Source organism: Carettochelys insculpta, chromosome 19, assembly GCF_033958435.1.
Source record: "Carettochelys insculpta isolate YL-2023 chromosome 19, ASM3395843v1, whole genome shotgun sequence".
Classification (NCBI taxonomy): Eukaryota; Metazoa; Chordata; order Testudines; family Carettochelyidae; genus Carettochelys; species Carettochelys insculpta.
This window is the reverse complement of record NC_134155.1, coordinates 11,145,218-11,159,956: the sequence shown is the minus strand read 5'-3', so window position 1 is coordinate 11,159,956 and position 14,739 is coordinate 11,145,218. Positions and strand designations below refer to the sequence as shown.

At 40.0% G+C, this 14,739-nt stretch overlaps 1 protein-coding gene across 2 annotated transcripts in view; it reads right to left on the bottom strand.

The window, feature by feature from the left end:
- Positions 1 to 14,739, bottom strand: part of NLK (nemo like kinase) — a 131,335-nt gene that overhangs the window by 56,461 nt on the left and 60,135 nt on the right. For both annotated transcript variants that reach the window (XM_075013874.1, XM_075013873.1), the window contains exon 2: positions 3,997 to 4,126. In XM_075013874.1, the coding sequence (XP_074869975.1) occupies positions 3,997 to 4,126 (130 nt within the window). The remainder of the gene's footprint in view (positions 1 to 3,996; positions 4,127 to 14,739) is intronic.

Below are 14,739 nucleotides of genomic sequence, written 5' to 3'. Positions count from 1 at the left end.
ACACAGGATGCTGGCGCTTTGAAGTCTGCAACTTCTAAGTTACCGCAGGGAGAATCAACCTAATGAGGTGCTGCATATTCATGACAGCACTTAATTAATATTCTCCGCTCAGGCCGATTACCATGCCCCCTTCAAAGAAGGGGGTTAGTGTAGACACAGACTTACGGTCTCATAAAAATAAATTAATGGCTTTAGTCTGTCCAGCCTAACTACTAGCTCTTGCTTCATGTAAGTTTTGGGAATTTCAAATTTTGTTTCTCAGCAGACTAAAAGGCAATGTGCAAAGACAGACATAAGCTGGATAAGATTATTTCTGTTCTGTGCTCATGTGGTGGTGGACCACGGCCAAGCAGGGCAAAGGAGTTAGTTAAGAGACAGTCTTGAAGACAGAGGCTACGTCTACAGTAGAGGGTTTTGTAGATAAAATTCAGAGCACCTACACATAAAATGCATTTTGTCGAAGGTCAACTAAACTCGGCACTTCTGCCAACGGCATTCTGCCTCTCCACGATGAGGAATAATGCCTTTGTCAACAGTTTCTGTCAACAAAAAGCTGTGTAGTCTCTCTGGAGGGCCTGCTGTTGACAGACAGGGCTTCCAGTTGCCTGGACAGCCCTGTATGCTGAGCTTCCATTTGACAGTTCTGTCCAGAGAGCACCCTGGCAATTTGGCCACACTCCGTCAACAGAGTGGTTTTCTCTTTCGATCTGCTTTTGTGTGTGGATGTGATCTGTTGAAAGAAGTCTTGCCAGAAGATCTCTTCTAAGAGTAACTTCTGCTGACAGATCGCTCTAGTGTAGAAGTAGCAAGATATAGTATATAGGAAAGAACAGACGCAGAACATCAAGGAACAATGGAGTGGACTAAAAAGAAAAAGGGAAGACATGATTCAGCACATAATTCAGGAAAATTATGAAGAAATTTGTTCCCTAGGTAAAAAAAAAAAAAGGAAAACGTATCAAGTCTCAGCAGTGCAAGATGAAGGTGATGCAGGGCTAGTTGCAAGAATGAATCATTGTAAGGAAACTGTTCATTGGGAAGACAAAGATGAGGATCTGGCCGAGGGGAGCAGCTAGTTAGTAACAAATAAGTCACTTTGCAATACATCATTCTTCAAGACTGTCTTTTAGTATTAGTGCGATTTGACACAAATTCATGGACTGTTTTCTGTGTTGGATGTTGCTAGAAAAATAAAAGTTCATCTTAGCTAATATTAATGGCTCGTTTAATTAGTTAACTAGGTTTAGAACCTATCACTAAAGTATACAATACAGAAAGCCACAGAACGAGAACTCCAGAATTGTCAGTTTCTTATTTTCTTAGGTGTCATTTTGTTTATATTACAGGTTGAACCTCTCTCATCCGACACGCTCGGGACCTGACCAACATCAGATGAGAGAATTTGCTGGACGATGGGAGGTCAATATTGTCTAGCACATTACCAGCATTTCCACTACTTACTGGGCTCTTTGAAGACCTTTGGGGTGAATTAGAGTTAAAGAACAGCAAAGAACACAGAGAGCCAGGACTGGTAGCTGGAAACAAACTTTAGGGGACCATGGAAAATTTGGCCATACCCACGACAAGTGACCGTCCTCCTAACTAAATCATGCCAGATTACGGAGTTTGCCAGATGAGAGAGCTACAGATTAGGAAGGTTCAACCTGTACATAGTACATGCACTTTCTTTTAAGATGATCATGGTCACAGACATGGGTCATGCCATGTCTCTATTCTCTATTTTACTTCAGCATAAAAAATTTTTTTTTTGTTTTTCCTCAAGTCCCCCCCCCACCACCAAAAAACCCAGAAGTGCCAGTGTGTTGAGGGGTGCTTACTTCAAAATTACGTGCACTCTAAACACAGTCGGTCTTCGCTTTTTTGGTAACTTGATATAAATCATTTTGTTGATTAAAATAATGATTTAAAAATCAGTAATTTAAATCCCTTGATTTAAATCAATTCATCCTGCTTCCCAATGGCTATGAATTAGAATAAAAACAAAGAAAATGTTTGCTAGTATAAAAAGTCTATTACATGGTACCTATTCTACCTTGGCACACTGTTTTGTAGAAACTTGAGTATGATTTGGAGGCCAGCCCTGGAAGCTGAAGCTTTGTTTCAGTATTTTACTTTGTTACCATGTGGCTTATTTCAAGAATTCCAGTTTGTGGCTAGAGCTCAGTTTCCCCAGTTTTAGACTACTTCTTTGCTCCAATTGAAAGCTGTCTCATTAGAGAGTGTTGCTAAGCAAAAAAATCAATGAAGTTAGCAAGTAACACAGTACAATACACCACAGGCGCTGACTTTCAGAAGTGCTGGGGCGGGGGGGTGCCTGAACCCCACTCACCTCCAGCCCCTCCCCCAACCCAAGCTTTTATACCAAAGCCTCAACTTGTCACACCTCTTGTCACTCCTCCCGCTTCACACTCAGCCTGCTAAACACTGGATCATGGAAGGCAGGAGGTGCAGGGAGAAAGAGAGAGGCACTGATCCAAAAGGCCCACATGCAGGCAGACAGTGCTTCATGTAGATGATGGGGGGCTGCTTATGGGTGGTCCGCACCCAATTTCTCTCTATGGGTGCTCTAGCCATAGTGCACCCATTGGCGTGTCTGCAATAGACTTATCTGACAGAACAGAACCTGCAAGCAAAACCGCAACTGCTACCATCACTATACAAAGTGGCCAACTCTTTGAATTAGAAAAGATTCTCTACACCACCTCCAGGACTATGCAGCTGTTGCTTAATAGATAAAGAACTCCTCCAACCCAAGTACTAACAACTTTTAACCATGTCTCCAACCAATTCCTCAGTTTTGGCTTCTCTACAATTCACATACAGATTTCTGAGCAGAATCTGGCCTGGTGAGCCAATCACAGAAAGTCAGTTTATGGGTGGGATTTTTTTTTTCTCATCAGATTACCACATTAGTGGTATCCATAAGCAAATTGGGTTGGAGAGGACTGAAAAGATAAGACTCATTTAAATCAAATTACAGACTGAAGGAGAGGATTGTTGGCCAAACCGAGATTCATGTGTGCCTCACCAAGCCCTCTTACGTGTCTCAAAAAAAATTTTTTTTAAGTGTCTATAAATCTGCTTTGCTCTCCCATCACTTCCATTTATTAAGGCAGATAAACTTATTGACAAAATTACTACTGTTCTCAGAAATTAAAAATTTTTACCAAACAGAACACATCAGAGCATAACTTTACAGAGCAATATCACATACCACACCTCATTTCCTAATATCTGTGTACGTAACTGCACACTAACAGAAAACATGTTGGAAAAATGCAAGAATAAACACATATTAATAGTTCAGTACTAAGACCACAGAGCTGAATTCAGCATTTAACCACATACAAGAAAATCTGTAAAGGCTGAACCTCTCTAGTCCAGCACATTCTGTTCTGGCAACATCCATGGTCCACCATGATTTTAGTTAGCTGGATGTCCTCTTATCATGGGTGTGGACAAGTTTCCCATGGTTCCAGAAAGTTTGTTTACAGCTGCCAGTCCTGGCTCTGTGTTCTATGCTGTTATTTCACTATGGTTTACCTCTAAATATCTGCTAAAAGCCCAGTAAACAGTGGAAATGTTGGCAATGCTGCTAAATGGTATCAACCTCCCATGGTTCAGTACCCGGCAGGCCCTGAGGGGGCCAGACTACAGAGGTTTAACCTGTATTTGAATCTGAAACACTAAGATGAACTGGCTGTAATGAAGTCCTTTTCATTATACAGGCAATAAATAAAATAAATAAATAAATAAATAAAGGAAATTTAGGCATAGATTCCACTATGTCAGTCAGATCAGAGGAAGATGCATAAGTGGGTGTGAGCACTCAAAAGGCCACCTATTTAACTATCTGCAACATTTAGATTTTTAGATAATCCTAAAGTGAATGTATTTTTAAAGTTGATTTAAAGAATCTATGTTTAAAACCTTAGCACTTCTACTAATTGTACAAAGAACTCAAACTTTACTCACATTGTCATGCTTAAAAAAACACAACATCTTCAATTCCCGGAAGACCCTTTTGCAAGAGACCAGATTTTGGAAGACATTGGGCATCTTTTTGAGTGCAACTCTCTTTCCATCTCGTGGATCTGTTACTGACCTAGAGAATAAAAAGACTGAATGGTTAAAGACTAGTTAAAGTAAACTTTTATAGAACAGAAAAAAAAAGTCTAAAGTTTACACTACTTTTCAACCAGTAAGAGGATTCAAGACACTTACAAAGGGAAAACAATCATGTAATCAAGGGGAAATACAATGTTAATATACTGTCTTTTATTAAGCAAATGCCAATCATTCTTTGGTTAGATTATATATCTCCATACTTCCAACTACTTCTAGCTGTTTAAGAGGCTGAGCACATGTCACGCATTAGTGAATTTAATTGTTCACCCTCAACATACAACACTATTTGAAGTCAGAGATCAATAACTGGAACCACAGCTCACATCAGACCACAAACATTTCCTTCAACCTCCCACTAAACACTCTATTAATATGAGAGTATTTTTTCACTTACATAAATTTGCAGTGTCAAAGAGCTACCCTGCTTTCATTTTTTTCTTAAAAAAAAACACATTAACTAGTTTGTGGTAGTAGGACAGAGATGAATACAGCTTTAAGATGTATTCTCTAGACCGCACTGCCAAGTACAGACTTGGGAATTCCATTCTGATCTGGGATCTGCCACCAAATATCTTTGTGTGGTGTTCTGAAAGCTATCACTGTAAATTCTAAAGGCATTCCTGGTCCTTCTGGTGGGAGCACTAAGGGGCTCTGGCAGAAACCTGCAATCTGGTTCCTCGACACTTGTCTGCAAGACATCCAGTCAGCAAAGTGAGTTAAGCTGCACCACTCTGCCTTAAGCCATGTCTACACTAAATCACCACTCCCTCACATTGATCTAACCCACACAACTTCAGAGCTACGCCAAACACTGAAGATGAAGTGTATGCGTTTACTGGGGTGCCGCATGTGTGGAATACAAAGGTCATCGGAGGCTTAGGGATGCATTCATCACACCTAAGATGATGTGATAAATCGACCACCAGTGAATCGATCACTGCAGTGTCAATCCACTGCATAGTGAAGACGAGTCCCTAGGTAGCACCTGCTGTGCATGCATGTCTCTCTCTCTCTCTCTCTCTCTCTGTATTGGGTGGTTGCATGTTGGCTTTCTGAATTCTAACAAATAAAGTTATTTACATTGTAAATTTCCAGGACAATTATCCAGAAATATCTGTTAAGTCTATAAGGTGCCACAGGACTTCTTGTTGTTCTCGAAGATACAGACTAACAGAGCTCTCTCTCTGATACTTGTCACCTCAAGTTGTGACACTTCATAGCCCCAGAACCTTTGGACTTGCCACGAGTTATGAATTTTAAAAAAAAGATTGAACCCAGGCACTTAAATGCTTATGCTGGGCACCACTTTGGATCGAAATCAAGCACTGGAACAACACTTCAACCACCTTCTTAAAACAGGCCAAAAAATTTTACTTAGTAATTCCTCCTGCAGTCCCATAATACCTAGTTGAGCCAACGCAAATCTTTTTAAAAGACATTAAATCTTTATTTAAGGTCTTAACATGATGGAAAATTCTTTAATCCAGCAGTTAAATATTCTGGCTGTGAAATATTTGTGCCAAATTTCCACTCTGCATTTGTCTTAACCTTCTCTTTGATAAACTAAATAGATCAATCAGAATTCTTAAACCTGTCATTTATAAGGAAGGGTTTTAGCCTGTGAATCATTCTTTCAGCTCCATTCTGAAGCCTTAGCAATTTTTCCAAATGGGTTCAGACCTGGCCATGGTACCATTTCACTGGGATATCACACTTATCCACTGTAACACCCAAACTGCTTTCCAGAATCACTCTTTTACAGGATACATTCTCCCCATCAGGTAAAAGTGACCTACACTGTTGCTCCTAAATGCTACACCTTGTGTTTGTCCATATGACAAAGGCACATTCCTTCTATGAGCCTATTTTACCAAGCAATCCAGATTATTTTGTATAACCAACTAGTCATTTACCATTAAGCAGTCTGTCATACTCAAACTTTGTCAGCAATTATTTTATATTTTCTTCTAAAGTCCTCAAGAAAGGCAATGAACAGTATTAGAACAAAAAACTGATCCAGTAGGACATGACTACATAGACATTTGATGACTACTCCCATTACAATTTCAGAAAGTTGGTCATTAGGTTTTTAAATTAGTTTAATATACTACTCTGATTTTGCAGCATGATAATTTTTAATCAGAATACTAGGAGGCATTAATCAAATGCCCTACAGAAGTCCAAGTATATTCACAAAATACTAGAACTGGAAGGGACCTCAAGAGGTCTTCAAGTCCATTTCCCTGCCCTCAGTGCAGAACCAAGCACCATCTAGATCATCACAGTTAGATATTTATCTAAACTGTTCTTAGATATCTTCATTGATGGAGATTCTACAACCATCCTAGGCAATTTATTCCAGTAATTAGTCACCCTGACAGTTAGGAATTTTTTCCCAACGTCCAATCTAACCAAGTAAAACACAGTATTATTTTGGTTTATGTTTCTAGTAGCAAAGTAAATAAGATTGTGGAAGTGAAGATGTGATGTGAAGTGAGAGGCAAGATGTCAGAAAGAGGCAGCAGCAGAAGACAGACACGGAAGTTTGTAGTAAAAAGGGAAAAGAACTCCCAAAAATACTGAGTGATGACTAGGAAAGTCACCCCTTGCGCTATTTATCGAAGAGCAAACTTTCGACTTACTTTTTCTTGTCTCCCAACAGGAGGCACATTATGCCCCGGGGGAGCAGGGCACACCTATTAAATCTCCACGCACCATGTTTGACAAACTCTGTAAATTAGCAAAACAAAAAGCAGTCAAGTAGCACTTTAAAGACTAGCAAATAATTTATAAGGTGAGCTTTCATGGGACAGACTCGCTTCTTCAGACCATAGCCATACCAGAACAGACTCAATATTTAAGGCACAGAGAACCAAAAACAGTAAGCAAGGAGGACAAATCAGAAAAAAAATGATCAAGGTGAGCAAATCAGAGACTGGAGGGGTGGGGATGAAGGTCAAGAATTAGATTAAGCCAAGTAATTAAGCCAAGTACTTGGCTTAACCTAATTCCTGACCTTCCCCGCCCACCCCTCCCACAAAAGCTCACCTAATAAATTATTTGGTGGTCTTTAAAATGCTACTTGACTGCTTTTTGTTTTGCTAGTATATAGACTAGCACGGCTCCCCCTCCGTTACTTTATAAGTTAGGTGACTCTGGCTGGGAAGGCCTTCAGTGGTTTTTTTGTGTGTCAGGTTCCACTGGTTCAGAGTTTTGGTAAAATGTCACTTGTGTCCTTTAAAGGAGGATACAGTGGGCAGAAGAAAGCTCCATGCTAGTTAAATTTGACTAGGATTTCACCTGATTCAACTTTATGCCCACATATTACTTAAGAATCCTGTCTTCTACAGAAAAATATTGGTCTTAGACTGCTTTTTTTTGGTGCTGGTACTCTCCAGCACCATAGCAGCACCAGCCATTAGACTGGTTGAGGGGGAGGGGGCTGGGAGATAGCTGAGTACTGACACTGGTTTGTTTTTTTTTAAAAAAAAAAACAAAACAAAACCCACAACAACACTGGTTTCAGAGGTATCCATTGACAGTGCCATTGGTTTCTACTGGAGAAACTGGACATACACCCAAAACAGACAGCTGCAAAACAGTACCTGCAATCTGCTTTTTCTGTCTCTTTTCCCCCTCTAACATACCAAACTCACAGGTCTCACTTCAGAAGAGTCACAGAGGGGAAAAAAATTTTCCCCTATATCAATATCTGAAGTACAAGAAGAGCATGTATTTAATAGGTAAAATTTGCTTACACTGTGCAATCTGCCCATGTCATCAACAGCATGTAAAAAGTTTCCTTAAACCCAAACTTTCAAAGAGGGCTGATATGTCATTCATATTAATGTCTGCTCTCTGCACAAATCAGGGCTCATTATTGGACAGATTACCACATCTCTTTCTCTGCTTACCTTAACGCCACACATTCTCACTGACAAACTATTTTTAAAGGAGGGTACTAAATGTGACTAAAGGGGTCACAAGTTGGGCCTACAATGTCAACATTATGCCAAGGAAAAAACAACCTTTTTCCACAGTAATTTATAACAACCTACATAAATCGTAAAAACAGAACATTCAGAGGATGTTATTTTTGCATAAAACATTTTTCAGAAAAAGTACCACATTGAGCAAAAAATTAGTATTGCACTAAGTAGTTTAGGGGTAGGCATAATATTTGATGAGGACCATTCCAAGAATTTGAACAGTGGTCAAGGTCCAAACTTTTCAATGATATGAATGGAGGAGGTGTAAGGTTTGGGAGAGGTTAGGTGCAGAAGGGAGCCTGGGGTAAAGGATTGGGGGGCGGGGTTGTGGGGTCTAGTTGAAGGTTGTGATTTGATTCTGGGGACTCGGGTGCAGGAGTTTGGGCACAAGAGGTTTGTAACCTGGGGCAAGGGATTGGGGTGCAGGATCTGAAAGGGGCTATTGGTGCAGGTGAGGCGCAATGGGTTTGCATTATATTGGGCAAGGAGAAGGGGAGGCAGAGGGTTTGGGTTATGCAAGATAAGGGTGGAAGGTTGGGCTTCTGTGGGATACAAGTGCAGAGCTTCAGGTTACATGAGGTAGGGGGGGCAGAGAGAGTGTTGGAGGGAGGCAGCGTCTGGGCAGGAGACTGACCTGGCTGCCTCCTGGTCAGCAACCCAACTGATGATTCTCAGGCAGGCTCTCTGCCTGCCTGGCCATGCATTCTCTGACTAGCTTGAGGGAAGGTAAAGGGATGCTTTGTGCGCTGCCTGTGCTTCAGACAGGAAACTCCCATTGGCTGGTGTCTAGCCAGAACCTTCTCATACCCCTGCTCATAGCTGTTGCAAAACAGTGTCCCACGGCTGCTTTTCAGAGTGGTGTGCAGGGACAGGGCAGGCATGGACTCTGCCTGAGGCTCCCCTCTGTGTCCACGGGCTGCATCCAGTTGCTTGGTTGGCTGGACCTGGCCTGTGGGCTGCATTTTGCCAGGCTCTGATGTAGCCTCTAATTTTGCTATCCCTGTTTTTAGCACTATAATATGTAGTCTGAGCAAAAAATATATAGTGTCAAGATTTAATAAACCACGGATTCTAAATACTATGCATGACTGAGCTGCTGGAATTGTTCTTTACAGTCCTTCACTCAGGTACAGGAATCCAAGAGCAGGAACTATTCTAGACTTCAGTTACTAGCTACCTTAGGGTGGCCACTCGCCAAGTCCTAGAATGAGACATTCCATCACTTGCCAAAGTAGTATGAGCCAAACCCAGGCTCAAATTGGAATTAATTTTGGTAATCTAAACATTAAGATTTCAGAGTATTTTAAATACAAGAGTTTCAAGGTCCACGGATGATACACACATAAGGAACAGTATACCCTGATGGAATCAGTATTCTGCTTTTTTCAATTTATAGCAGAACAAAGATCTGTTCACTGATTGATTCTAATATAGCATTCAAGCTATGCAATGTGTTGTACATATGGATAAACATACAGCTACCAGCTTGGCTTCACATTTCATGGGGACAACTACATATTTCAGAAAAACATAGAAAATGAGAAGACAGAAATGTGAGCATAAATTGTAGTTACATTTTTTAATAAATTATCCAAGGAAGCCAAGCTGCATCTTAAGTTAGTGCTTAACCTCCAAGTTACTTTCACTTTGACTGAAAAAGCAAAAAAACTAAAAAAAAACAAAACCAAAAACTACACCCTTAAATTAAGAACACTCTTAACTCTCTTTCACACTTGCACAATGCTCTTTCACACTTGCATTTAACTAGAATCAGCTAATGCAAAGGAAATTTGAGATGATTTCCTTAAAAAGCCCTTCTCATTATACATGGTACTATCATGGGTAAAATTTGTGACTGTTAAAAATTAGATTCTTGTACGATTTGCAGATAGACTTAAAATGACTACTTACAGAAAAATACCCAAATGGGTATTTGGATTTCAACTTACAATCACTGATAAATTTTAAATTCACATTCATCTGCTCTGTATATGTCCATTTGACATACTTGAAAGTGCTCTTCCTAAATTCTTTAGAGAACTCTCTCCTCTCCCAACTTCACAGAAGTAATACCATAAGAAATAAACTCTATATACAAATGCTCAGGCACAGATTCAGAAAAATAAAACACAAGGTAAATCACGTTCTCTCTCCATTAGCAAAATGACATTTCACAGAGGGGCTTCATTCTTCCTCTCACAAGGAAAAGGACAGAACAGCACAAGTGGTGGGAATTTGGAAGGCTTTTTTATTTGCTAATCTGTGTATAGTGTACTGTGTACAGTGGTAGGTTGTATCATCTCAGGAGGCTGCAACATTGTTTAATAAAAGAGGGAAAGGTTTAACAGGAATGCTATGCCAGGATTAACATCCAAATCCACTTGGTTTTTATTCTGTGCTTGTAATCATTAAAGCAATTACATGAAATGTACGCATGTTAGCAGTTTAAATCGCCACCTTCATCCAAATGTCACTGCCATGTCCTACATGATGCGCTTTTAGCAAAAACAATTCCACAAGGGAAAAAAAGTGAGCTTTGCCTTCCACTGATAACAGGCTTCTTCTTTGTTTTAGCATGTGCTGAGTAATCTTGCTAAAAGACACAACACCTGAATATTAAAATTAAAAATATAAATAGCAAAATTCACAATAGCTTAAATGTTCAACCAAAAGGCCAGTTTCTGATTAAGAAAGTTATTCTGTATGAAATGAAAATATCCCAATATTTCACCTCATTGTCTGGCAGAGCGCATCACTGCACTGCTGTCCCCCCAGCTGATGGGAGGGGAAGCAGCAGCCCACAGACCCACTTTCATCTCTGCCTGCCAGGGACTATGCAAGTGTTCCTGAAGTAGGGACACCCAGACTATGGAGGGCTAGTGCTAGGAGGGCTAATTATTGAACAAAAATAATTTACAGTATCAAGTGAATCTGGTTCAATTAAGATCCTAAAATAATGCAACAGTTTGCAAACTTCTTTGATTGAGGGGATGATTATAGCATATATTCTAGTTCAGTTATTTTACCGGAAAGGATTTTAAACAACTAATCAGAGATGAATACAATCAGCCTTAAATTATAGTGAATAAAGGCAAACAGCCAAACTTTGGCTTCATTATCTGTCCATATAAATACTTTGATAAAGAAAAAACTGGTCTTTCTTTAAAGTGTTTCCAAGTGTTCTTACAGAGTAACTGGAACAGCAGCAATAATCACTAATCTACGTCAAGAGAGAATGTAAGCTTACATTCAAACACGTGTTTCTACAGTTTCAAGTCATATGATCTGCACTGAATTAGTGCTATAATCTGACTGGGATTAATCTGTAAATAGACTATAGACAAACTGTCTTGGGTTATTTTTTTCCATGGTTCAGCACGGATGTAAGACATGGATGGGTGTCATAAAACAAAGCAGATGATTTACCCGCTGTCAGATCTCACTGAAGGAAACAAATGCAGTTTTACAGTTCCAGTAGGTTTCCTTTTTCCTTTGCTTTTCTTACTCTTTTCCATCATTCACACTTACAGATAACCTATAAACATGAGTTCCATACACACTTATTTGTAAATTTAGACTCTGTCCCTAAATAATTCAGTATTAGTATCTCAGTCACCAATATGAATATGTAGAGCTAAAGGTGCATATCAACTCTCATACCTTAGCTGGAAAACAATAATGATAGAAAAAAACCTCTAGTTTTTCAGTTTGTTTTCTCACGCAATGGACAGTATGCTATGTACTCTGTCTCACTTTGCCCTTTAAGGTAACTTTTCCATTTGTCTCAGCAAAATGGAGAAAAGTATTTTTAAAATAGGAATATGTTATAGCAAAACAATAACAACTGGTAGAATGACTTGGGGGCTCTTGTACCACCAGAAAAGTACCGATACCAAAACAACCATCAGTTTTGCTATAAGCCTACCTCAAACTCTAGCAATTCAATTCTCAACCTTGGCTATATTAATATTATCACTTTATAAATTGGCTCTCTTTAAAGTAAAGTATTTCCCACAATATACAATCTTAATATTAATATTCCTTGACCACAGTGTCTTCTGCAGGGAAGACAAAAAGAAATACCTATAGCTCAAAAATACCAGCTTGGTTCATAAATCTTTTTCATTAATCAGTTTCTTTGAAAATGGGATTAAGATGCATCACACTCCTAAAAGAGCCAGATAGGATAAAAATCCTGTTAATATGCATGAGATCTGGTGGCCAAAACAAACATAATGAGGCTACTTTCACTTCTGGGAAATGTAAGGCTACTTAAAATGAAAAATTTGATCACTGACATCTCATGCTCCATTCACACAGCGAACTCAACTAGCAATTTAGTTTCATGCCTCAGCTTTGTCGCTTCCTCTCAGAAGGAAAATCACTCTGAAGCCAGACATCTTATTACCTTCCCTGCTGGTAGATGAGAGCAGGAGTCACCACGTTTACAGCTTAAGTTTCTCAGTCACCTCAAATCTGTTTGTGCTACGCCTCTAAAACACTGGTTTGCAAACTTTTTTTCTAGAAACCCAGTTGAAGAAAATAGTGGACGCCTGTGACCCTATGGAGCTAGGACAAAGCGATTTGGGTGGGAGGGCTCTGGGATGAGGCAGAGGGTGGGGTTGTAGAGTGCGACAGAGGTGCAGGAGGGGGCCAGAGCTCTGGATTGGGGCCAGGGATGAAGACCAGGGGAGGCTCTGGGTTTGGAAGGCATGACGATTAGCACACAGGCTTACCTATGGCAGCTCCTGGCCAGTAGAGGTAGGCTTCCCATCTCTCCTGGCATCACAAACCATGCTGTGCCTTGGAAGCATGTCTAGCTCCTAGACAGAACCCTTCAAGTAGCTCTCAGCTGCAGGCACCACCTCCTAACTCCCACTGGCCAGTGCTCAGGGCAGGGAAAGTACACAGAACCCTGTGACCCCCTACGTAGCAGCCAGACATGTTGCTGGACACTTCCAGGGCACAGCGCAGTGTCAGAACAGGTGAGCTGGGTCTACACATGCCCCTTCCTTTCGAAAGTGGCATGTTAATGAGTGGGTTTGAAAGATGCTAATGAGACGCTGCAATGAATATGCAGCACCTCATTAGCATAATGGCGGCCGCAGCGATTCCAAAGTGCAGCTTTTCAAATCACGCGCCGCCCGTGGAGATGGTACCTACCAAAAGGACCCTCCCCAGTTTTTGAAAGGAAGGGGCACGTGTAGACACAGGGGTAAAGACTAGCAAAGTGTGAGTTGCAAACCAGCAATAGGCATCCACCAAGGTCTCTGGGTGCTGAGCAAGATATACCAGTGCCGTGCCTTACATGCCACAATCTAGTAATGGGTTTCCATCCAAGGTTTGAAAACCACTGATCTAATCCAGCACTCCACAATTAATGCATATTTCCTCATGTTAATATCCATCTCTGTGTCAAATTAACACTATGAGATAATGTAACAAATTGCCCTTCCCTTTTCACTTCAGTCAGAAATAATCCAGTGTTTTCTTCAGGGAATCAGCAGTTTCCATCCTGGGAAAAATGCAGTCTTACAAATCATGAGTCACTTATTTTGGTGTTAAAAATCTTTGGACTTAACATGCTATAAAACAATTTCCAACTACTATACATTCTTAATCTTCCATACAAGTTATATCAAGATGCACCTTGCTTATGTACTGGTAAAACAGTCAATTACTCTTCTTCCAAAAATTCTGGAATATGTTCCTTATGGATGAGTTGAGAGGCAATGCAAAGTGAGTTGAGGTATTCTTTTCTGCTTAAGGATAGTGTATAGTTTAGATGAACAGGAGCTTGCAAGACTTTCTCCTCCCCTCTTTACTTCTTTGGTTTTAAAGGTGCTGTTCCAATTCCACAGTAAGTTAGTTAGAACCTTTAAAAAAGATCCCAAAATTGTCATAGCAAAAATTTTTTATTTGACTTTAATGGCAGTTGGATGGTGCGCTAAATACTTATTGCTAATAATTTTGCAAATATGCAGCACAGGAAACCTATATTAAAAGTGTGGATATGAGAGCACAGGTGTAAGGTAATAGCAGAAGGAGGAAATATAAGCAGAAATGACAGACAAATACGCCTTCAAAGACAAGAGACCTAAACTAGCAAAACTTTCAATCTCCCTGTCCGTCTTCCATTATGGATAAAACTCACCATCTGAAACCAGGGCCTTTAGTTTATAGCACACAGTAAGCATATGTAAATTACAAAGTAACTGCTTGCAGCAAAGGTGTGCTGCGTACTGCTCATCTTTTCTCTACCTTTTTTTTAAAATACAGATTGTTAACTTTTTCTAAGGGGGCCCATGTCCTCTTGAGTACGCAGCAACTAGAACAATCAGATTTTGAATTTTATTAAGGCCTTTTGATGTTATCACAATAGAAAAACAGTCAACAGCTGTCATGGTGAAAAGATTCCCCATTTCAATGTTAACAGGTAACCTAAAGGAAAAAAAAGTCTCTAATTTATGTATCATGCCAGAATCAACTTAGATACTTCAGACCATTTTAAGATTGTGAAATTTCATAAGGAGAGTTGAACTACATCTTTGCCCTTGTCTAAATGAGGTTGATACTCACTTTTTAAAAACTCACTTCCACA